The sequence below is a fragment of the Gouania willdenowi genome, chromosome 5 (genome assembly GCF_900634775.1).
Source record: "Gouania willdenowi chromosome 5, fGouWil2.1, whole genome shotgun sequence".
Taxonomy (NCBI): Eukaryota; Metazoa; Chordata; class Actinopteri; order Blenniiformes; family Gobiesocidae; genus Gouania; species Gouania willdenowi.
The window spans coordinates 7,109,698-7,136,851 of NC_041048.1; the positions used below are offsets into that span (position 1 = coordinate 7,109,698).

At 34.8% G+C, this 27,154-nt stretch overlaps 1 protein-coding gene across 2 annotated transcripts in view; it reads left to right on the forward strand.

The window, feature by feature from the left end:
• Nucleotides 1-19,339, forward strand: part of LOC114463452 (plexin-A2-like) — a 123,996-nt gene extending 104,657 nt beyond the window's left edge. Inside the window, exons 23-32 of one of the 2 annotated variants that reach the window (XM_028447005.1) lie at nt 595-661; nt 995-1,141; nt 4,387-4,546; nt 5,081-5,184; nt 10,617-10,713; nt 12,031-12,230; nt 12,316-12,485; nt 14,295-14,507; nt 15,685-15,835; nt 18,322-19,339. In XM_028447005.1, coding sequence (XP_028302806.1) covers nt 595-661; nt 995-1,141; nt 4,387-4,546; nt 5,081-5,184; nt 10,617-10,713; nt 12,031-12,230; nt 12,316-12,485; nt 14,295-14,507; nt 15,685-15,835; nt 18,322-18,417 — 1,405 coding nt within the window. In that variant the 3' untranslated portion in view covers nt 18,418-19,339. Of the gene's footprint in view, nt 1-594; nt 662-994; nt 1,142-4,386; nt 4,547-5,080; nt 5,185-10,616; nt 10,714-12,030; nt 12,231-12,315; nt 12,486-14,294; nt 14,508-15,684; nt 15,836-18,321 lie in introns of those variants that run through there. The other variant, XM_028447006.1, reaches the window with a different exon arrangement.
• The last annotated feature ends 7,815 nt before the right edge of the window (nt 19,340-27,154 follow it).

The window sequence follows — 27,154 nt, forward strand, 5'->3', positions numbered from 1 at the left end:
GTGGCACACATATAGCCTACTCAAACATACATACATACATACATGTAAACAAAGAGGGGGCGGGCTCATATCACATCGCGCTACGGTAACCCACAAGGACGGAACGTGAAAAAGTCAGAAAAAATTGTGGGTAAAATAGAAAGAAAAAAACAAATATACTGTATATATATATTTTTTAAACTCAAATTTAGCAAGCAGTACTTTAGTCGGATGGAAGTGATTTTTCTACTGCACAGCCTCAATGCTATGATGTTAGCCTATGGTTAGATAAGTGCAGTATTCCATTTTTATTCTTCTTCATGGACACGTTTTTCCACAGGGATGGAGAAGAAACTAGAACAAGCTTCTCTCTTGTGTTCATATATTTAAATCTGGTTGTTTAAAAAGTCTGCACCATGCAGCTGTGAAACTCACTGCACATTCCTGACAAATTGATTTGAATATAGCTTGAATTTCAGAAACATTGTAATCCCTCACCTTGAATGGGCTGATTTCTGACTTTTTAAAAAACAAGCCACACTCTCCTCTGTTTTACATTATACAAAGAATAATGACTTTCCTAACAAATGTACTGTCTTTTTTTTTGTCTCGCAGAACAGAGTCGGTGGCGGAGAAGATGCTGACAAATTGGTTCGCCTTCTTGCTCCACAAATTTCTCAAGGTAAAATGGAATATATTTCACCTGATTTGGTGCAGGTGTCAGCGTGATGCACTACAGTGTTGCCTCTTAAAGTTATTGCCATTGATTTTTTTCCAATAGACTGCTGTGTATCGCACTTTGTTAGTGCTGTGATTTTAAATGCCTTTTATTGATGGGTTACATACAAACGGTTTGGAATAATGGTTACCCATGAGGTCAAACATCTCTAGCTACTTTATTTATGATGTTTCTCTGCTCTTATCAGTGATGAATGAAGATCATCTAATTTCCCAAACTTCTCTCTAATGTCTTTTTTTTTATTCTTTTCATTCCTGTGCCTCCTTTATTAAACAGGAGAGTGCTGGTGAGCCTCTCTTTATGCTGTTCTGTGCAATTAAACAACAAATGGAGAAAGGACCCATAGACTCAATCACTGGAGAGGCTCGTTATTCCCTCAGTGAGGATAAACTTATCCGCCAGCAGATTGAATACAAGACACTGGTGAGTAAGAAGTCATTATTATACATGTAGAGACTGTGGTTTTCTGTTTTTACCCATTTCCCCAATTCTGTTTTAGAATTTATTTAGTTTATTTTCCATTTATGTATTTTATTATTGACTTTATTTTCCTTCTTCTTCTTCTTCTTTTTTTTTTTTTTACTTCCATTTCTATTATTTCCCAATTCACTCTTTTCTGTTTTGGTTCAATTTGTGCCAAACATGTTTAATTAACTAATGTCATTATTTTCATATTTCTTTGCTGTATTTGCAGCAAATGCATGCGATAAAATCACGCAAGATTATGCGCACGATTTGAAGTCCATCAGTGAGGGTTCAGCCCGTTTCATTAAGTTAGCTATTTCATTTGAGCAGGGGTGGAAAGAGTACAGGAAAAAAGTACTGTTACTTTGATGAAATTTTACTTAAGTATAAGTAAAACTACTCGTGTAAAAAACTACTGGTGTAAAAATCTACTCCGGTAAAAATTACTTTTTTATGGGGGGCATCTCTCCCATTCAATAAAAAAGTACAAAGATAGTACAAAGACGTGTATGAAGATCAATCTGTCACAGAGAATGTTCATGTACATACTTTTTAATTTAAATGTTCACCTACACTACTCATAACTGCAGTGCTGCACTATTATTTTATTATTATTATTATTATTATTATTATTATTATTATTATTATTATTATTATTATTATTATTATTATTATCTCATCTTGTTATTGTTATCTTGTTATATTATTTTATTTAGTTTTGCACATATTAGTCTAACTACTGTTTATATTTTTTCTAGTTAATTTTTATTATTTAATGTTTACATTGTTAGAGAGAGCACAGTTCACCAAGTCAAATTCCTCGTGTGTATAACATACATTACATGGCCAATAAAGTTGATTCTATTCTATTCTATTCAAACTAGGTTATTTTATTATTATTATTATTATTATTATTAATAAAGAACACCATTTCAAAATAACGTGCATTAGAACAAGACGTGGTGTGGCTAACCTGGATAAATAAAGTAAAATAAATGTCAAGGATGTTATGTATGTTATATAAAGTCTGTAAAACTTTCTAGGTGGAATGTCAAAAACATTGTATGCATCTATGCATTTAAAACAAACAGATTACATTGATTATGCATGAATTGTGCACAAACATCAAAGAAAACATTTTAAAAAAGTGATTAATGAGATTATGAGCGGTAATAGTGCTTGTGTTAGTGGAAAGAAAGCGTACGCCGCTCATAAGCAACGTTTGGGACTTATTAAAAAAAAAAAAACCTGGCGAGATAATGTGCGCACCTCCACAGCAGCTCTCATCCTGCCGTACGCACAAAATCATGAGGAACAGGAAACTCCTACCTCAACAAGAGAAGGATGAAATGAATGACAGCTCTGTGAAATCGATACATTTGTGTGAAATAATCAAAAATATGGTTTTACTTGAAATTAAATATTGTTATTTGTGTAACGGGAACAGGTGTGGGATGAGCGTGCGGGATTTAATTTACTCTGCAACGGAATCTATTTCCAATGTAATGAAGCACTGTTGCTTGAAACAAAATTTACTTAAGTAAAAGTAAAATTACAGCTTTTAGAAAGTACTCAAAAATGTAGAAGTACACAAAAAAGCTACTCAATTACAGTAACGAGAGTAAATGTAATTCGTTGCTTTCCACCCCTGCATTTCAGCAGGTGAATTCCATCAAATCACGCCACGTTACGTCTTATTTTGGGAAAGAATTGACATTTCCAACTCTCTGCCTATTTGTTTACCATGAAATACTGTGCATTACTACGTGATATTTTCCCAAAACATGCACGTGAGGGCATGTTCCCCATCATATTGCAATTTGATGGTTAATATTACCATTTCAGGAAGTTAATTTTGTTTTTTCTGACTGTTTCTAGCCCTTAGAGATTCAGATTTTCCTTTCAGTTAAAATAATTTACAATATGTATCTTTCCTTTTCATATCGTGTGACATAAGGATTAAAAAAAAATCACATACGTTAATAAAAGTATAATAAAAAGGCTAGGATTTGAATAGGACTTCCTTTTTTTTCCGCAGAAACTAAAATCTAAATATTCAATCAGAACACAATTACATTAGATAGCAGAATATGAAGGTTATGTTTTACTGTGTTGTTAAACTTCAGCTGCTAAGAAAACAAAACACTTTAAACACAATATGTGATGATGAGTGCATAGTTTTAAAAAAAAAAAAGAAGTTTTTTTTTTAACTAATTCTCATTTTTGAGCATTTCATAAATTAACACCGCTTGCTAAGGATTCACAGCTTGTCTGCCATTGTGAGTGTGATTAAAAATATGCAGGATGAAAGTATTTTCCTTCTCTTTTGTAGTTTTTTGTTGCCCCCTACACTGCAGGAATGTAACTGCAGGTATTTACTGCTCCTCTGAGGAAACCCAAAGCCAAAGCCTTCTTTTTTAGGATTTTAGGAAGTGGCTCAGAAGTTTAAAGCAAACGTACTTTTAGTTTCCATCCTCTGAGTCAGACTCCTCCAGTGCTGCAGAACAATATAAACAATGCTAATGAGACATTTCTGTTTACTGCTACTTTTACATTTTTGCTCATAGTTATGCTGCACTTTAAAGCTTTTAATATATAATATATATTGTGCTTTATGGTTTTTATTTTTCCTCTTTTTATTGTTATTGTTCAGCTTTAAACTGTAAGATAATGAATAAAAAAATTTCTGCTTAACTAAAATGTGTTTACAAATCCAAAATGAGATGTGATTTTGATACTAATTACTGCATTAATCCATTATACATGAAATGTATGGTAAATGACCCTGTAATTCGACCGTGGCTCAGGTGGTAGTGGGTCGTCTTCTGATCGAGAGGTTGGGGGTTCGATCCCAGTACCTGACTATGTGTCGAAGTGTCCTTGGGCAAGACACTGAACCCTAAGTTGCTCCCAGTGGTCGACTAGCGCCTTGCATGGCAGTCCTGTCTCACTGGTGTGTGAATGTGAGAGTGAATGGGTGAATGAGCTGATAATGTAAAGCGCTTTGGGACTGCTTCAGTGTGGTGATAAAGTGCTATATAAATCAAGTCCATTTACCATTTACCCTTACAACTATATGATAATAATAATAAAAAAATATTCAAGTGGGTTTTCTACATAACAACAGCAAATGTTTTCATTCAGTGACTCTTTTTAAGTATTTTTTTTTTGTCTTTCTCCTCCCCGTCCGCTGCCCTCTCCAGACACTGAGCTGTGTAAACCCAGACAATGACAACAGTCCAGAGATTCCCGTCAAGGTGCTGAACTGTGACACCATAACGCAGGTGAAGGAGAAGATCTTAGATGCGGTGTATAAGAACATGCCATACTCACAGAGACCACGAGCTGCAGACATGGATCTAGGTGAGTCAGCAAGTATCAATTACATTTTTTTTTTTTTTTTTTTTTTTTTTTTACAATTACAACAGATTTCTTTTCTCCCAATAACAATAATGATTACACCATAATTGCAATTAATTATCAATGACACAATTACAATTATAATTGACCCCAACCTTGTCTTGTACATCGTGGTTGATTTTGCTTTGGGATCATAGTTTTATTCATGGCTGGGGATGGTTTTCTTTTCTTTGTGCGTATGGGCAGCCACAGTCACTCTGGAATCAATGTGTTTAGCATTTTGCCCTCAACTCACAATTGTTGGACTGCTAGACGGAAAGACAAGCAGGCTTTTGTCTTGTTGACATTTCGACTGCAGGCCTTGACGACATGTGGAGATTCAGAGAATAAGTAGCAAAAAGAAAAAATAAATAAATCATGACCTCAACTGGAGGAGCACAACAAGACGAGCGATTGTGAAACTGTCCAACACTCGGGAAACGAACGTTAGCCTAAATTTAATGTGTGACATTTGCTTTTTGGCTGATTTTCTGGCAGAATGGAGACAGGGCAGAACAGCTCGTGTTGTCCTCCAGGACGAGGACATCACCACAAAGATAGAGAGTGACTGGAAGAGGCTCAACACGCTCATGCACTACCAGGTGGGTTTTTCTGCTGAATCGCCACTTTAAAACATTATTTTAAATTTAGATTTAGTCATAGTCCTTTGACCAAAATACAATGTCGTTTTAGTCAAAAATGTTGTCATTACATGTACAGTATATTCAGTTATATTTTATTTTGACTCAACGAAATGACATTAAGATATTAGTCTACTGTTACAGATATACAGGGCCGGCCCGTTTTATAGGCAATATAGGCAAACGCTAAGGGCGCCATACAGCCAGGGAGCGCCAAATTGGCTGGTTGAAGAAAGGAAAAGAAATACATAAAACAACAAAAGTGCTGTTATTATTAGCATACTAAACTTGATAGTATTATTAATAATCACTTTTAAAGACAATTAAAAAAAAAATGTTTTTCAATTATTGTTTGGTTTGTTTGTTTGCTTTTATTTGGACTAAGCCTTTTATATTTATCTTGTTTTTTGTGCAATGCCTTTTTCTCGTAATGTTAATAATTTGTATTTTGAACCTGTTCATGTTTACTCCTGATGAAGTGTTATAAATTATTATTATTACAATAATGTAAATTAATCAATTACTAGGTGTATAAATAAATGTGAAAAAACGCCATATAAGGGGGCGCCAAAAGGAAATCTTGCCTAGGGTGCCAAAGAGGTTAAGGCCAGTGTCAAAAATGAAAGCCTCCTACAGGCGCATGCGCACTAGTAAATATTTACACGTATATATTTTGCTACCCAACTACGATAAACACTAAATTTAACCTTAACCCTAAAAATTAAAGGAATGATTCTTACCTTTTTTCAACATGACGAACGCACATGCGCAGTTCGCTAGGTGCGCATGCCCACTGTCTACTGCAGGAAACCTTCACGGTAGGTTTATTCTACAATACACCGGCACTGCAGATACAGTCGACTAAAATATACAGGATAAGAGTTTATGCGTTTTTTAAGGATTCATTTAAAACTAAAATGTACAGAAAAACATTGATGTCTTTTTTGTTGTTTTTTTTTTAAATACAATGAAAAAAAAAATGTTAATAAAGTTTGTAAATATTTGATGTGATCAATGCATAACACCACATGAATTCTGATTGGATTTCATCCCATGTGACGAAATTATAGTTTCATTTTTATGAGTTGACAAAAATATGAATACAGATATAGATAAATATAGCTCACTGTACTATACTTGTATTTATCTGTATTATATTTGTATTATTTTATAAATGTTTGTATGAATGTTGTATAAATATCTTTTATTTAATTATGTACATTTTATTTAATTTTATTGCTTTTCTATGTTTTAGCATTTGTTCTTTTCATTCAATATTTTGGAACATCTGTAAAAAAAAGCAATGATCTCCTGGGATAAATAAAGTATATCTGATTGTGATGTATGATGTAGGTTTTGGTAACATGTATATTTTTTAAATGAGTCATAATCTAGTTATTGTCACAAAACGTAGTTGACGAAAACTAAGATTAAAATTTTTAGTCGACAAAATAAAAATCTGTTTTAAAGTTGGAACATTTCTCTACATTAAAAAAAAACGTGCACAAGCTAAAATAACAACAACAAAACAATGCACAGCAGGGTGGCAACACTCATTTTTGGAGATGAGTCAATTATAGAGAAAAATAGTAACATTTCTTCAACGTTTCTCAACACCTTTTTCATTCCCACGTCAGAAATGAAACCCATGCGACCTTGAATGAGTCATTCTGTGTTTCAGAGCTGAAAGTTTGTGGACAAAAGCTTTAGAATGAGAAACTCAACACTTCACTTCAGCATGCACAAAGAAAGAGGAGGCAGTGTTTCCTCGTTCAAGAATTTCTGTGATAGAAAGGAAGTACACTAGAGTGCCTGTCTGAGCTGCAGATTATTGATTCACTTTTTTCATTCTTAATTTCTGTTCCAGGTGAGAAAGGGCTTCCTGTGTTGTTAAATACATTCATGGCTTACTCCTGAATTGTTGTATTATTCCTGTTTGTGTGGATGATGATCCTGGTTTGTTCATGCTTGGAATAATAAACAGAGACCGAATCAAGGACCACTGCTTAGAATTGCCTTGTGTACAAAATAGGATAGAATATTATTGTCATCATACAAAAGGTACATTTAAGAGACAACTCTTGTGGTGCAAGATACAGAGAATAAAAGATAGATAAGTGTATTTACAAGAGGAGCCACTAAGATGATAAATAAACAGTGAGAACAACAAGGACAAATATAATACACAGTTACAAATTGTCTGAATTGACTGAACACCATGTGTTCAGTGACCGTATGTAACAACCAGTGTGTGGAATAACGGCGTTAGGTAACCGCAGGTTTTTTTTTTCAGTAACGGGCTAATCTAACTAATTACTTTTTACGCCATTACAACGCCGTTAACGTTACTGAACGTTAAATGCAGTGCGTTACATGCGTTGATTGACTAAACTGTAACATTAGACAGGGGGCGGAGCTATTATTTGTAACATAACACAAGGGGCGAAGCTTAAAACTGTAACGTAACACAGGGGGCAGAGCTATCAATTGTAACGTAACACAGGGGGCGGAGATATGAATTGTAACGTAACACAGGGGGGGGAGATATTAATTGTAACGTAACACAAGGGGCGGAGCTAATAACTGTAACATAACTATCAAAAAAGTCATTGAGACGCATGCTTTATTTTTTATCATGTTATTTTGGCCATATATATTGGCCAAATCTTTTCTTACTACTACTACGACTATTACTATTACTACTACTACTACTACTACTACTACTACTACTACTACTACTACTACTCCAGCAATGTTTTTGTATGTGTTAGTACAACAACAAAAATCATAAATATGTCCAAGTTTATATCTCAATAGTACATTTCTGTATAAACAAAGCAATAATAATGCATTGATAGTATAAAATTCACTGTTATATTATGTCTTTGTATGAACTTGAGGCAGCACATCGAAGGCGGCACGGCAAAGGCGGCGCAGATTGCCGAAGGCAGTGTAACAAAGGCGAGGGCCGTTTATCGCTGCTTGTGGCTATATTTTACATTGATTTTAAATGAAATCTAGTCGGCAGAGTCACTAAAGTCGCTTTCTGTGTGAACGCACCTTTAGGAAGAGTTTCTCTTGGCTGGACGGTTTTTATGCAAGAAACTGTTTGTGACATATACGTGATTAAGTGGTAATTTGCTCTGTTCCTTAAACATTGAATTATATTCAACAGTGGAAAAGTAAATTTGTATTTAAGTGAGTTTTACAATACAAACCTCTTAACTATTAGTCATCACAGTGTTCCTAGGGATTGCACCCTTTTCCAGTGCACTCCAGTTGTTCACTTATTTACACACCTTAACACACAGAGAAGAATTGACACACACACTTCGACATATACAGACAATGAGAAAGTTACACATTTATTTATTTGAACGATTAAAATAGATGAAAATTAATAAACAAATTGAAAAAAATAACAGAAATCACTAAAAATAAAAACAACAATTTCAATAAAATACACATTTGACTCGTTCAACAAGGGACAGGAAGAAGCCTGGGCTTGTCAAGTCCTAACCCCTGTTCACCATTAACAAATGCAAAATTAAATAAATAAATAAAAAAAACTAAATGGACAATACAAATAAATACGATCTATTAAGAAATAACATACAAAAAATAACATACAAAAAAAACCCAAAATGAACAGGCGCCATTAATGTCTGTTTTTTTTAAACTGCATTATATTTATTATGCATTATATTGTTTTGTCAAGATGGTTCCACAAAACTAGCCCACAAAGGGAAATACACATACTTTTTAAATGCTGTTAAAACCATACCCCTCCCGTCTGTTATTGAACAGTGTTTGTACGTTTACAGGTTGTAGTTTATTTTTTTGCTTTATACATTATCTGTGCAGTCTTAAATTCTACCAGATCCCCAAATTTGAAGGTGTGTGACTTTAAAAACAATATATTGGTGTGCTCATAATATCTTACATTCGTTACCATATGAACGACTCTCTTTTTGTAGTGTGCTGAATGATTGTAAGGTGGTTTCATAGGTGTTGTCCACATAACATGACATTTTAGACTGCAAGAGGACATGTGTAACTTTTTTAATGGTCACTGTTTTGTAATGCAGTATTATCTAAGAACTAATTCCAGAATTTGTCCTCTTCATGCGGAATCGGGCTTTTTGGAAAAAAAATTTGACATTTGTTGATACACAAATGCACCACAAACAAATATATATTATAACAGTAATTATAAAACATTGCTTTGAAAAACAAGAGTTTGCCACACTGAAAACAAACCCTGATCTTCTTCACTACAAAACAACCCCATTAACCGTCCTTCAATGACTCTAGCTCCTAGCTTCCCAAAGTGGGGTACAGGTACCCCCAGGGGTACGCAAATTGTCATAAGGGGTACGTGAATGAAACAAAAAAACAATGACAACATTGGAAACTAAAATATAAATGGAGCGGTTAATGTTAATGCTAATGATAGGCTAATGCTATTACTAGGTGAATGCTAATGCTAGGCTAATGCTAAGTTAGTGTTAATGCTAATGATAGGCTAATGCTATTACTAGGTGAATGCTAATTCTAGGCTAATGCTAAGTTATTGTTATTGCTAGGTTAATGCTAATGCTAGGTTAAAGCTTATGCTTGGTCAATGTTTATGGTAGGTTAATGCTAATGCTCGGCTAATTCTATTGCTGTGTTAATGCTAGGTTAATGTTATTGCTATCGCTAGGTTATTGCTAGATTAATGCTATTGCTAAGCTAATGATAATTCTATGTTAAAGCTAATACTAGGTTAATATTAATGTTAGGCTAATGTTGATGCTAGGCTAATGCTATTGCTATGCTAATCTTAATGTTGATGCCAGGTTATTGCTATTGCCAGGCTAATGTTAGATAATGCTAATGCAAATGCTAAGCTAATGCAGTGCGACGCAGGCCAGCACCTGCATCCTCACTTGCATTTTCTTCTTCTTCTTCTTCTTCTTCTTCTTCTTCTACTTCTTATTATTATTATATATTATTCCTCAACAGGATAGGTAAAATTAACTTTAGGGCTACATTGTATATGGCATTATATTATTATGTTATTTAAGTGGGCAGGAGTAGGGGGTACATGGCTTCAGGTTAAATGTCTGAAGGGGTACATGACTGAAATGTTCGGGGACCACTGCTCTAGCTAAATGCATTTTAAATCATATTTCAGAATGTCATTGCTAAGCCGGCTCATAATGGTGTTGTGGTGTTCTTGAACTGTATGATTTTCCATAGCCAACAGATTCTATTCAAAACCACTGCATTACATTTTTTTCTCTGATTCTCTGTTTTGAAATACAACTGCTGGTTAATGTCCTTGCCGTGATGACTTCTGACCAGCAGCTGAGATAAAAACCCACACGTCTTTATGTTTTGTCCTCCAGGTGTCGGAGCGCTGTGTGGTGGCCTTGGTGCCTAAACAGATGTCGTCCTTCTACATCCCCTCCTCTGCCAGCTTCCCCCGCAGTATCAGCAGATACGGTCAGTACGGCTATTAGAATACTGTCAGTATTAGAATACTAAGAATGTACCGTCTGTTATTGTCAATCATCAATGCACAATACACACACAATTTCCAGCAAACATCGCTACTGTTCATTAATTATTAAACTGATGTTTGTTAGCTTTTGCAATCCCTAACTCTACAAACCTGTTTAAAGATCTGAAAAACTACATTTTACACGCAGCATGCTTCATTTTTCATTTGACTATGTATTAACTTAATTATTGCTTTTATTAATTATCCTATTGCCATTTAATTAACAATGTTTCATTATGTTTATCTTGGATTTTATGTATGATGTTTTTATTTGTATGAAATGTCATATTCAAGGATTTTTAAATTGTCATTATGTGCAAAACATGTACATAACAAAATAATGTCGGCAAGTTTCCAATTAAGCCCTTAAAAAGAATAGAGTAAAATAAATAAAATAGAATAAAAATAGAGAAACAAAAATAAAAGAGAAAAACACCAGGAACATAAATGGAATATATACAAAATAATACAAATATACAACAATAATAGTATTAGGCTCTCAACACCTGGCCAGTGGACGGCCGATTAAAATGAGCTTTTCCGCTAACTCATTTGCATTTTATTATAATGTTGATTAATGTAATTAATTGTCCCTCTAAAAAAAATGTAATATGATTGAATGAATGAAATTATATAACAAAAATTTCTCATCATTTTTTCGTCGACTACATTTTATTTAAGTAACATTAACCAGACTATAACTATTAGTAAAATATATTAATATTATGAACTAAAAAAACAAAAACTATAATGTTCAAATGGGACAAAATCCAATCAGAACTTAGTTGATTGTATTATTATTATTATTATTATTATTATTATTATTATTATTATTATTATTATTATTATTATTATTAAATCTATGTCTATGTCTATTTACAAACATTAATACCATCCAATATCAGGTTGATAAATGTTATTTTAATCTTTAAAAAATGTATGAACTCTCATGCTTTATACTGTATATTAGTCGACTACTATATCTGTAACGGATTCAGTCGACTAAAATCATAACATCATTTAAGTGACTAAAATTAAATAGTCTTTCTGATGAATACATTTGAACTAAAACTAAGTGATATTTTAGTGAAAAGACTATAACTAAAATAAATCTTAATAAATTACTCGTCCCACAAACTCACTTATGATTTGCAACAAAAACAATATGAAAAAAACAAATACATTTTGCTGACCAAAAGCTTGGTATGTAATGGAGGATTTCTGATATTTATTAATGATATGCGTATTTAAATTCCCAGGTGTAGATGTGCCTTTCCGCTCCACGCCCACCAGCCCCGACAGCCCACACTCCCGCGTCCCAATGCTGACCCCCGACCTTGAGAGCGGGGTCAAAGTTTGGCACTTAGTCAAAAATCATGACCAAACTGACCAGAAAGAGGGCGAGCGTGGCAGCAAGATGGTGTCTGAGATCTACCTGACCAGGCTGCTGGCAACTAAGGTGACAACAGAGAAACCTCTACATGTCATCATGTCTCTCTTATGTCACTACAGGAGATGTTCATTGTGTTTTTGTTGCTCAACAGGGTACGCTGCAGAAGTTTGTGGATGACCTATTTGAGACTTTATTCAGCACTGTGTGTCGGGGCACGGCCCTGCCTCTGGCAATTAAATACATGTTTGATTTCCTGGATGAGCAGGCGGACAGACATGGTATCCACGACATGGACGTCCGTCATACGTGGAAGAGCAACTGGTGAGACAATGAGAGGACAGTCCAGTAAACCTTCTCAAAAAAGACTTTACGATTGTTGTTATTGTATTTTTATTCACATAATGCAATGTAATGTATAGCAGGGGTGGGTGAGCACTGTGTGGAGACCCGTGTTCAACACGTTAGTGTAAGGTGCTCTGTAGAAAGTGGACAAAAACAGTTGTTTGAAGAAGGGAATTGGTGGTCTGCCTCTCCAGTAGGGGTGGGAACCTCTGGGTACCTCACGATACGATACGATACGTGATACAACGCTCACGATATGACGATACTGCGATTATCAATATATTGGTCAGAAATCAATCTACGATAATCTATGACATAACAAGAAAAACAAAGATTAAGTGAAAAAATGCAATTTTTATTTCATATCTCTGAAAGACAATAAATTGAAAAAGTGTCCTATGAACAGTGACACTATTGTAGTGCAACATTCCTGTAAATAAGTGTCAACATTCCAATGTAAACGAATAACAAGTATCTCCAATAGTGCTTTCTGTAAACAAAAAATAGGGTCTTTCTTACCAGTTAAACCATTATAGTGCAATATTCCAGTAAACAAAATATTGGTTCCTGCACATTTTAGTGAAAAAGCAGAAAAGGTTTAAAAAAAAAAAAATGATACTTAGCGCGAGCATATTGATAATCGATCGTGTGAAAAAGGTATTGCGATATATTGTCGTCTCGAGATATCGTCACACTCCTACTCTCCAATATGTTAAAAAACTATACAAAGTAACAGCAGCAGCCAAAACTGAGAATGTGAGGCACTCCTGAGGTTTCAAATTATTTATCTAACATAGGGATGTCACCATGACATCTTTCATCAGGACATGATTAAAACAAGTAAAAACAGGTGTTTATGTGCCGATCATGTGACAATCATGTGACCAAAAGGCATCAAAAACATACATACAGTAGTTGGGCAAGCATTAAACAACTAAGATATTGTCAAGAGCTAATTTAAAGATAGGTATCTATTTCATAATACTAATATTTTATATTTGTATAAAGATAATACACATCATTGTAGACATAGAAGCTCATCAAGTTGTTCATATTAATGTATTATATTTATCATTATAAAAAGATAGTATATTGTAGATTAAATAACTCATCAAATAGTTCCCATAAATGTATTATGTTTATCACTATAAATAATGTTATACATATGGTAGTAAATTAAATAGTTCATATTAATATTATATTTATCATGATAGAAAGATTGTTATATATCATTGAAAATTCAATAGCTCATCACTAGGGGACATGAGGAAAAAAGGAAAAAACCACACATCCAAACACTGCCTAAAATGATGGAATGTATGTTTGATTGTGTCTTTAACTTTTGAGAAATAGATAAAGTCTAGAATCTTAGCATTTTGTTTGTGTAAAAAAAGACCAAAAAAAACAAGGATGCAGTCATTAAGAAGCATGTTAAATTCCCATTATTCATTTATTTTAGTCTCATGTTTAATTAGTTACGTTTTACATTTGCTAAAGTTACTTCATCTTGCTTTTTCTGGTATTCTTTCAAACTACAGCCATACTAGTGGTCATGAGCTACATCTGTAGCCATGGCTGTCCTGTGACAATCTGACAGAAGTGGTGCACGCATTCAGCACACTTACCACAACTAAACTCAATATAAATTATTTTAACAAACTGTACATTTTAAATAGACTTCCTCTTGTTTTCATATAACCAACATTCTGTATTGGTTTAACATGAAAAGTTCAGCATTTCCTAAAATCTTGCTTCTATTTTTCCATCATTTTCTACTGCTTTTCCCAGCCTTCCCCTGCGTTTCTGGGTGAATGTCATCAAAAATCCCCAGTTTGTGTTCGACATCCATAAAAGCAGCATCACAGACGCATGTTTGTCCGTAGTCGCTCAGACCTTTATGGACTCTTGTTCAACATCTGAGCATCGCCTGGGCAAAGACTCACCGTCCACCAAGCTGCTCTACGCCAAGGATATACCGCACTACAAAAGCTGGGTAGAAAGGTGAGAATGGGACCCTCTGTGTGAGTGGGATTAATGTGGCCTTAAGAATTGGTTTGAAGGATTAAGTAAAGGGAATAAGAGAAAAATCAGGTCAGAAAAGGTGCCTAAATTCTTGATTTACCATAGGAGTGTCCAATTCATTTTAGTTCAGAGACACAGACCAGTTGAACAATAATTTCAACATGATTCTGCCCTTGTTTGCACTTCCAGGCATCAATAATATATAAATTATCTAAGGAATCAACAATAAGTGACAGATATCAGTCCTTGAAGAATCTTTACTTAAAAATCCTTCATTTTGTGACCAATTTTACTTAATTTGGGGCAATTTGTGAAATAATTGAAGGAAAATTGCATGATTTTAGAAAAATTTAGTTATTTCAACAATTTAAGATTAAAATTGACCTCCATCATGTGACTTAAGCGTGTAAAAATTGAGTGCCTGCAGATATTGTGAAAAGTTTTACTTAGAAATAAAATGGGTTAAAAGTGACCAAAAATTGTGGTAAACAACAGAAATCAGTTAAAAGTTGCAAATAAGAGTGGCCAAAAATGGACAGATAAAGTGGTAAAATGGGTTCAAAGTGTAATGGGCATGACAAATCATGAATGTGGTTAAATTGGCAAAAATAAGCATGTGATATGATGGAAAAAGGTTAAAAGTGACAATAATGGGTCAACATATGCAACATTACATGTGAAAAGTAGTGGAAAGGGTTTATAAGTGCTGAAAATGTCTTGAAAGTAAAAGGGAAATAAATTGCAGAAAAGGAATAGAAATTTGATGAAGTGGCAAAAATGCATTAAAATGAGCAAAAATATTGCAAGAATAGGTGCTTAAAATAGTTAAAAATGGCAAGTTTGGTGTAGTTGTAAAAAAAAGGGTAAAAATATGCAAAAATGGGCTCAAATTGTTCAAAAAATATTCTTAGTTTCTTAAAGGTATCTGGCGACACCATTCCAGTGTCTCGCGACCCCAAATGACGTCCTGACCCCAAGCTTGAGAACTTCTACTGTAAAGGGCCAAATCTGGCGCCCGAGCTTTGAGTTTGACACGTTCAGATGAAAATCTATTAAAACCTGTTACCGATGGATCTGAAATGAAGATTATGTGAAGCTTTATGAATCTATCAATGCTTACCAATGTGTGTGTGTGTGTGTGTGTGTGTGTTACCAGGTACTATGCTGACATCAACCGCCTGCCTGCCATCAGTGATCAGGATATGAACGCCTATCTGGCTGAGCAGGCTCGCCTTCACTCCAGTGAGTTCAACGTGCTCAGTGCGCTCCATGAGATCTACACGTACGTCAACAAGTACAGCCACGAGGTGAGGCACAGGCAACACACTTTAATATGCAAACATTCACTTCTAGCAATAAGTGGTAGTTTCAAGCAGAGGTGGAAAGAGTACTGCAATATTGTACTGAAGTAAAAGTGGCACTACTTGGTAGGAAATTAAGTAAAAGGTCTAAAAAGTGGCTGCAAATATGCGCAGCGTGAAATGCAGCGTGTGCATATTTAACTGGGTGCAAATTAAAATGTAGCGAAGTTAAATGCTTCCACAAAATATTTATTTTAGCAATAAAAATTTCCTGAAAAAGCTTGTCTGAATAAACGAAACCTCAATTTAACATTTTTTTAATGACTTTTAATCCTCAATAATTCAGTTATTCTGTGAAGATCACATTTTCCTGGAATATTAGTTTTACCTCCAGCAGAAGCTTTACTGTATTCTCTAATGAATAATTTTAAACTTGTTCACACTGTTTGTTGCTCTGATTATCAAATATAAAACAAAAGAAACTAAAATCTATACTTATTAGTTTAGGATCCTATACAAAACAAAAATACAAAACTGTCTCTTAGGAGTGTAATAGTAGTAGTACTGAACTGTTACACTGTTTCAAAAACGATACGTATCGTTTTTTTATTATCACACAGACTCAGATACAGCACTGTTAGCGTAGCAGCTAGCCTCTGCCTGTCCTGCATTATGACCAACATGAATTAGGTCTACATTTGGTTTATAGTTGGTTGAAATTAAAGGCAATTCAGATTTATTAACATCAGGCAGCGTGCTGATATTGTTCTGCTGTGATTGGTTGGATGTTTATGTTTCTGACAACAGCATGAGTGGAAATAGGAGTGTATTAGCCTATTAACATTAACTAGCATTAACATTAACTAGCATTAATATTAACTGGCATTAGCCTCGTATTAACATTAGCTAAAATAAAAAAAAATACATGTAAAAAAACATTAGCATTAGCTAGCATTAGCACTAACTAGCATTAGAATTAACTAGCATTAACATTAACTAGATTTAGCCTAGTAATAACATTAGCATTAGCTAAAAAAAATAACATAATTAGCATAACATATGCATTAACATAAGTTAACATTAGCATTGACCTGCATTTGCATTAGCTAGCATTAACCTAACATTAACAAAAGCATTAGCTATCATTAACATTAACTAGCATTAGCATTACCTAGATTTAGCCTAACATTAGCATAAACTAGCATTAGCATTGATTAGCATTGACATTAGCTATATTATTTCTTTTTCTTTATTCTAGTTGATTGTTATTATTTAATGTTATACTACCTGAGAGAGCACAGGTCACCAAAAGAAATTCCTCGTGTGTATTCATACACCCCTGGCCAATAAAGTTGATTCTGATTCTGATTTAACCTAGCATTAGAATTAACCAGTATTCATTAGCATTAGCATTAACTAGCATTAACATTAGCTAGCATTAGTCTAACATTAACATTAGCTAGCATTAGCATTAACTAGATTTAGTCTAGCATTAGCATAATTACTATTAGCATTGGCTAGCATTAACATTAGCTAGATTTAGCCTAGCATTAGCATTAACCAGCATTCATTAGATTTAACTAGCATTAATATTAGCTAGCATTAGTCTAACATTAACATTATCATTAGCTAGCATTAGCATTAATTAGATTTAACCTAGCATTAGCATAAACTAGCATTGGCATAAACTAGCATTAACATTAACTAGATTTAGCCTAGCATTAGCATTAACCAGCGTTTAATAGCATTAGCATTAACATTAGTTACCATTAGTCTAACATTAGCATTAACTAGCATTAGCATCAAATAGCATAAACATTAACTAGCATTAACATCAAATAGCATGAACATTAACTAGCATTGATATCAACTAGCATTAGCATTAGCTAGATTTAGCCTAGCATTAACATTAGTTACCATTAGTCTAACATTAGCATTAACTAGCATTAGCATCAAATAGCATTAACATTAACTAGCATTAACATCAAATAGCATGAACATTAACTAGGATTGATATCAACTAGCATTAGCATTAGCTAGATTTAGCCTAGCATTAGCATAAACTAGCATTAGCTAGATTTAGCCTAGCATTAGCATGAACTAGCATTGGCAGTTACGTTAGCTAGCATTAGCATTAACTAGCATTAGAAATGCCTGGTTGACATTCATGTAGCCTACATCACAAAGGACTTTTCATCTAAAGCTTTATTTCTGTATTACTGAAAAGAAAAGTTGACACAAATTGACACAACAAACCAAAACATCAAAACTGAGGAACGTACCGAATCAAAATGAACAACCACAGTCACATTAAAATATTGGGACATTCCTCTCGTTTATCCTTCTATTTTATCATATTACAGAAAACTATAATATTTGGTGAATGTGTGGTCATTTCAACCCTTGAAGTAGAACTACACTGGATTATAATGTACATTTTATCTTATTTAACAGTTGATGCCCATTTGTGTGCTTTTCTGCTTGTGTTTCAGATCATTGAGGCCCTGGAGCAGGATGAACAGGCTAGGAAGCAGAAACTGTCTTATAAAGTGACCCAGATTACCTCGGCTATGTCTGCAGAGAGCTGAGACACACACCTACAGTACACACACACACACACACACACACACACAAAAACACTAAACACAGGTGACATCAACACAAAGTACACACTATAAAAACACTGATGTATACATAAGACTGCAGATTTAATGGACCTAAACATGTATAAACATATGTACCACACACACACACACACTGAGTAACGCATCGAACAAAAGAACATCCCAAAGTGAGACTTTTTTCAGAAAACCTCCAACAGACTTTTAACACATAAAACAAATCCTAAAAAAGAGCGACAGACTCAGGATTCATGGCGTCATGGCTGCAGGATTTACTGCCATTTCCACTGGGCTTGTATGAAGTGTGTGTTTGTGTGTGTGCGTGTGTGTTTGTGTGTGTGGCATTACAAGAGCTTTGAAGAGAAAGGCAGAAAGAATAATAAAGGATGATTCAACTTAAAAATTCCCGGAGGAGCTCGACAAACACAGGAACCGATTTAATAGAGCGTCACATGGTGAGAGGAACCTCAAAGTCCTTTGTGTACGTCAAAGATGAAGGACGCTTATTCACGCTGCATATCACAGACCTATAGTGACTTTAACATTTGTCATTATTAACTTTGTCTGAGGCCTTTTCTTTTTCCTTCTCCTGAAGGTGTACGGATGTGAAAATGGAATATTTTAGCAGCTCAGATATGGTGCGGGAAGTCTGGCTAATTCCTCTCACAATCAAAAAACATGTGTTAGGGTTAATTAGAGTCTCAACATTGTGTGTAAAAGGTTGTTTGTGCACACAGTATGTAGTCCTGCAATTCACTGGCATCCTTCTAGACTCTCTAGAGCAGTGTTTCTCAAACGGGGGTACGTGTAACAATTGAAAGCATTAAAAATATGGCGTTTTATCATTTGATTTAATTTTTTTTTTAGTTAGAAATTATATTCATATTAAATATTACCAGAAACTCACAAAACGACAACAAAAAAACAAAAAATAAGTAACAAATATACTGAATAATAAAAAAAACAGACAAAATGCACAAAATGACACACTAAATCAGAGAAAAATACACAAGATCACTACAAAATACACAAAATTAACAGATAAACATACAAAACGACATAGGAAACATACACACACACACACACTGAGAGAGAATATTTTAAATAATACCAATAACACACAAAAATGACAACAAAAACACACAAAATAAGAAAAATATACTGAATGATAAAAGATCAAACAACAACAAAATACACTAAATTACACCAAAAACAACAGCAAAAACACACAAGATAATAAAATGATACTGACTAATAAAAAAGAACAGACAAACAACAATAAAATACACAAAACGATGATAGAAATGATCTTGATGAGAACATAAACTGAAAATACAAGGATCAGTCTTATTCTCACATCAGGAGGGAGTGACAGGAAATGATAAAAAAAAAACTATATAAATAAATCTATACAGGAGCCACTAAATACTTCCACTAATTCCACTTATTTACAAAATGAGATTCATCAAAATGTGTGTTATCAGTCATTCATCCATCATTACGCTCTATAGTTGTTTTTTTAGGATTTAGAAATAAGAGGAAGAGGGTACTTGAGCCAAAAAAGTTTGAGAACCACTGCTCGAGAGTGAGCCCAGCCTTACACCCAATGTGACCTAGAGAGGCACCAGTAGAACCAGTAGAGTGTTGATGAAGCCAGTATAGAGAAGGACAAAGGGTTAAAACACAGAACATTATAAATGAAACAAGAACACTCAGCCAAGCACCAAATATCTGGATCAGATCCTGACAGTTTTCAACACATCCTTCCCAAATGTGTTCAGAACTGCTCTGGACCAGTGGCTGATGATGATGAGTTTTTAAGAAACGCACTTCCTGTGGCAGAGCGCCATTCACCAAAAACCTCTACGTCTCCGTAGGAACCTGCCATGTATGTCAGGGCACCAAAACCTCAAATTTTACAACTTTTTTGTAATTGCATTTTCAAAATTGGCACTGTAGCGCCCCCTAGGAGTTTTTGAATAAACAGCTCCTCACTCTTGTTTCCAGTGGACATCCCAACATTTACAGGCTTATAGAATCAATTAAGACGCACAAAAAAGTCTTGTGAAGCCATATTCTAAAACCCACAGGAAGTCTGCTATTTTTAATCAAAATCAATATTTAATCCTGGTCACGGTACCATGATAGTTTACGCTTTAAAGGATTGGAAAAAATGTTTATCCCCATTAATAACCATACAGTAGGGTCCAATGTATGGACACCCCCATTTTGTTGTAAAATCGTTGTAAAATGCGCAATCTGGATCTGATCTGAATGAAACTTGGTAGGATCATTAAGGAACCAACCTCGCATAACTGAGTTAAATTTCATAAAGATTGGTTACTTATGAACTGACGTGAATTTTTTTTAATTTTCCCAAAAATGATAAAATAGGGATTTTTAAATTCTAAATCTGTATATTGACCTGATTATCTTTCAACATTTAATGTAATCTTCCATAGTACAAGGTCTATCTTTGGTTAAAATATTGTCAAAATACTCTAACATAATCTGCCAACTGACAAACAAAAACAAACAAATAAATGCCAGTTGGCGGAGGTAACAAAGCTAACTCGCTACTTAAAAATCACACAAGATGTCATTTGTGATAAAAACCGAAATAGACAAAAATCCTGGCTTTTTGTGCCAAATTAACTGTAACTAATGTATTCTTCATGTTCAACCTTCCACTAAAACATTTTTAAACAAGTCATTATTGAGAAAAGATCAAATTTAAGATAGAGATTTTTTTTTTTTGGCCTAGTGATGATGAATTGGATACTAATTCTAGCATTCAAAGATAAGAAGAGACCAGATTGAAGTGTAGCAGAATGCATGATTAATAACGGAATGAGCTTGATTGTAGGATGAGATTACCGTACTCACATTGGTCCCCATTGTCCCACTCAGCATCTCATCAGTCATTGTTTACATTAGGCGTAATACTTGAAATCCACTCAGTGTACGAGCTGTAAAAAATAACCTGTCAGTTGTTCCGGAAGGGACACATTTTAGCCTTTATCTCTCCATGTACGTCACAGTGAACACAAAGCAGGTGTTTCTACACCTTGTACACAGAGTGGATGAACCATTCATGATCAGAACTGGATTCTTGTAAAGCCTATTTGTTGCTTGGTAATGCTATTGATGCTTTATTTCTTTACTATTTGAGTGTTTTAAATGCCTAAATCACTTATTTTAATTTTGCAATCCTGTGTATTTCCCCAGATTGTCTGTTGTCTCCTTGCCGCTGTAGTTATAAATGTTATCATAATTATCACTTTGAGAAAATAATGCCAATCATGAAACTACTTTGAATTGTTTATGATGACTGATAATGGCCTTTCTATGATTGTAGCTATTTGATCAATCCACCAAAAAAATTCCTGCAAGCGTTTTTCAGATTTTTGTCTGAAATGCAGTTGTTTTGTTGTTTTTCTGTTTTGTTTTGTTTTTTACTACTGAATTTCAGTATCAATAGAGTTATTGAACTCTAACAGGACCTTAATTTATGTTCATCGATAGAACGAAATACAATATGATAAATATTAACTGCAGTTTCTGTTAAATGTTGAATGACATGGTCATCCGTCTTGTGTGGTTTGGCTACAAATAACTTAAAACTGTGTCGTGCAATACACTGAGATGTCTAAATGTAATGTTTTTTTTGTTTTTTTTAAACCATGTATTACTGTATAAATACTGTACATAAAAACTCTCCTATTTTGCAAGCAAAATTTCACTTTGTACTGTTGTTATACATTAAATGCCCAGCTGAGAAAAAAAAGGAGTTTTGCCTCTATTTTGACTTTCATGGAAACCATCAGTAAATGTATTTAGATTTTAAGATTAGGAATACGCACTAGGGCTGAGCAATTAGTTCCATTTGCAATATTATTGCAATATCATGATATATATATACAGTATATATATATATATATATCGTGTGTGTGTGTGTGTATATTTACAAACATTAATACTATCCCATATCAGGTTTAGAAAATGTATAAACTTTTATCCTGTATATTTTAGTCAGCTATATCTGTGACTAAAATCTTAATGTCATTTATATAAGGAAACAGTCCTGAGGACATTATTTTTTTAAATTTTTTTACTAAAACTAAGCATTTACCACTTTAGTAAAAAGACTGACTAAAACTAAATGTAAATTTGCAGTCAAAAATAATACTGGATAAAAATGATTACTTGTGCAAATTAAGAAAACTACTTAAATTTACGCTCTGTAAAACATATTTATTCATGACAATTGTTTTTTGCTTCTTTTTTTTAAAAAAACAAAATAAAATACTCGCAGCCTATTCAATTTGAAACAGTTAATACCTACTTCCCTACTTACATTTTCTATTATAGTAGTGAAAACAGAATTTTTAAAGATCTAAGCATCTACTTTGACATTGTCGAGTGTCTCGTACCTCCATTGATTTACAAGAACTCCTGCAGTCTGCTCCATTCACACAAAATAGAGCCACTTAATCACACCTCTCCACGGACGATGAGGCTTCTAATCTCTGGGTTGATTATTTATCTGGGTTATTTTATATATTTAACATTTAGGTTTAACATTTAACATTCAGATTTAACATTTAGATTTATATTTAGCATTTAGATTTAGATTTAACATTTAGATTTAGATTTAACATTTAGATTTAGATTTAACATTTAAATTTAACATTGACATTATTTTTTACGGAAAAAAAAACATCACAAATTTCACAAATATTTATATTATACAGTATGTAAATCTGGTCATAAGTAACATTTTTAAAAATTCGCATATGTTTTGTAAACATGGTTTGTTTATAAATGTTTATGTTAACATGTGCAACTTTACAATCGGCACCCCATAGTAGAGCCACGTGCATCATATTTTATATTTACAAATAAAACATCTTTTAGCATTTTGAGCACAATTTCTCATTGCTTTCAATGTATTTTTACTGTTAAATCAGCTCGCTTGAGGTGTTTTTACCATTTTCTCTTGGTTTGACACATTATTGGAGCATTTTAAAGACAAAAAAAAAAAACAAAAACAGCCAGAAGTAAATTAAAATTAAAGAAGTAAAAATATTTACCAAATCATGAGCAAAGCTGCCTAATAATGAAATGATAATTTAAACAGGGACTAAAGAAAAGCTTTGTTAGAGCTTTGCATTGGAAGCAACCCATAGCAGTCTTCTACACATCACATTTCCACTGTTCTGTTGCTTTATTTTGTGAGACTTATGTGAATAAGAAATTTAAACAAGAATATGTAACTAACATTAATTGCAAAGACACTGATTTTGAGCTGTTGAGATATATAGAACAGAACAGGAAGAGGAAAATGAATGTGTCACTATATTTTGAGAATATGAATAATGTCAAATTGTAAATACAATGTATAGCCACATGTATCATATTTTATATTTATGAATAAAACCTCTTTTAGCATTTTGTGCACAATTTTTCTTTACTTTCAATGTATTTTTACTGTTAAATCAGGTCACTTGAGGTATTTTCACAATTTTCTCTGTTTGACACATTTTTGGAGCATTTTAAAGACAAAATAAAAAACAGCCAGAAGTAAATTGGGGAATCATTTCAAACTATATAAAGAAACATTTACCAAATCATGAGCAAAAGCTGCGTATCAGAATGGAAAATTGTTTAGACTCCTGTCGTACTGTGACAGCATGTGGTATGACATGAGCAGGAGCTCCACAATTCATTATACATGTGAAACACTGGAGGCCCTGCATGCAGCGCTGAGGATGGAGTGGGAGGAGAAAGAGGAGGAGGAGGAGGATGAGGACGAGGAAGGGTTGAGGGCACTGCACTCAGACCTGTCAGATCTAGGTGAGGTGTCATCGTGGTTTCTGAAAACCTTCAGTTTACCTGCCAAGCTGCTCAGGCCCTGCTCTTAACTACAGTCAGACTGCCTATATTTGGTAGCCAGCAACCCCCCCACCCCACCACCATCAACACCACACACAAAAAAGACACTCAGACTTCTTTTTCTGACAGCTAAAAAAAAAAAGGCAAAAGAATATCTTGTTGATTGACTGTAGTGCAGTGGCTTCAGGAAGATTTGTGAAGCTGACAGAATCCCATTTACATTCAGACAGATTGCATTCGCTCTTGTCACATTTCACTAAATTACTCAAATGTAAATATGTTCTTCATCTCTCTCTCTCTCTATATATATATATATATATATATAAACAGATTTCAAACTAAAGCTCAGGTAGTGATTGTCTACAATAGTCAATAACTTGTGCAGCCTGGGTTGAAGAAAGCAAAGTGGCGTCACACCATTGTCAAGTCCCCAGATACAGACCATCTCCTCAGTCTGCCTCTACTTCTCAGCTCCAGGGAGAAGCGAAGCCCCTGACTGCAGCCTGCAGTTCGGGGTGGCGCTCAACTTTCAAAAAACCAATCGCGTTCAGACTTACCCTAACCCTAACCCATATCTATTTTGTATGCCTATAGAATTATGTAACATATAAAATGATTTATATGGCATGATTTATTTTTAACTGTATAAGAATCACACAGCACAATAGCATGCTGCATTGAGCTCCGCCCCAAACTACAAACTGAAAGCCAATAGCATGTCGACATTGAGCAGCATTGAGCTCCGCCCCAAACTGCGGACTGCAGTCAGGGGTAATACGCTCCAGGTGGATGAAAGCATTCCCCAGCCAATCAGAATTGGCATAATGAGAAAGGGCTTCTGGGATATGACGTGGAGGCCTGTATCTCATACTGAGACATCTCAATCATAGAACCGGGGTTATGTAAATAACCTGTTTTAGTTTTTCTCTCTCCTGTACTACGAAGCTGTATAAGTATATCCGAGGTATCTCTACGTTAGTGAGCTTCACCTAACCTGGTAAGAGCCAGATTGATGTGTAGCCCCTCCCTCTAACTCGAGTTCTCCACATCGATCTGGGTCCGTGTCAGGCGAATCCTTTCGGAACCAGGGAGGAACATGAACAGAATGCTCGAAGCTGATTGGGCGAAGTGCCTGTCCACCATGATTTGTTTTAGCCAATCACACGGTAACAAATGATGATGTCGTCATCGGCATGCGCCGCAGAGACGCTGCTACTTGCCGTCTTTAATGTCCAAAATGCACAAAGCGCCTCTCGCTGTTGCTCTGGATTTTCCTAAAACTGAGTTCATAGCAGCTTCCACACATTCATTCTCCTGCTTCCACATCTTTCTATTTTGATTCGGAGCTATGCTAATAGCGGTAGCCCAGCTAGTTCCTCTCCCCGCAGTTGGCTTCGTCACAGCTGGATACCGAGCCCTAAACCACAAAACTGCCTCATGATTGGTTCTAATCGGTTCAGTTTCGAAAGGCAAAGGAGGGAACAGCACAAGGTGGATTCTGGTCTTTGTGAACACCAGGAGAATCCATCTTGCTGGCAAGGTTAGGCTTCACCGTACCACACATTCTCTTTCATAGAGCCCCTGTATAACAAAGCAGGGTATAAATACATTCACAGTAGGGCGACTACAGTAGGTGGTTGGTAGAGGTTGGTGGTTCCATCCCAGTCTATACCGGTCTATGTGTCGAAGTCTCCTTGGGCAAGACACTTAACACTAAGTTGCTCCCAGTGGTTGACCAGCACCTAGCTTGGCAGCTCTGTCCCATTGGTGTGTGAATGGGTGAATGAGTTGTTATTGTAAAGCACTTTGGGACTACCACAGGGTAGGCATAAAAGTGCTATATAAATCAAGTCCATTTACCATTTAGTGTCCACAAACTCTACCAGAGTGGCTGCAGGAGCAGGGTACTGGCCATAGTCAGGGACTCCTCACACCCTCTCCATAAACTCTTTGAACTGCTGCCATCAGCCAAACGTTTCAGTAGTATCAAAGGCCAAACCACAAGACTGATCAACAGCTTCGTTCCACAAGCTGTCACAATGCTGAACAGCTGATCAAAATGTGTGCACACCGCACGTCATCTAATTTTAGTCCTTCGTTTTTAGTTTCAGTATTTATATTGGTTTTAGTCTCAACATTTTAAATTATTATTCACAAGATCACGTTAACTGCTGTTTTATTCATGCACTCTAGCCGCTATATTCTATTTAACTTTTACATTTTTAACTGTACATTTTCTCATTGTGTCTGCACTGCTATGTATGGCTGGCAACATGACAATAAAGCTAGATATGATTTGATCTGATTTGATAAACCAGATCTTTTACCACATCTACAGCTTCTAAATCGCCTCTCAATCCTATTAGGAAAGCTCACATAGTTATTTTTCACTATAGCTGTTTGTCATTCATGTTGAGTGTCTCTTTATTACACATTTGGATCTTCTTCATACCAGTTGGATGGATTTCCAAATGTTGTTGAAGATACTAAATCACAGTATAATGTGTACAAGGCAGAACAAAGGAACTTTAGAGCTGTATTCCCAGTGTTATGGTCGATCTGTTTGCTCTGTAACAAGGATGCACTACTGATCACACTGCTTAGTGTGGTCTTGACACCAGTCTATTGTTGCCATCTACTGGCTAATGACATCATTACATGTTCGTTAAATGGGACCAAAAAAAAAAAAAAAAAAAAGAACTGAGAAACAATGTATTAATGCCCGATCTGTGTATTAAATAAAACAAGCTAGTGGAATAAAGTCATCACTTGTATGCAGGTAATGATCCTGGCAGACTAAAACCAACAA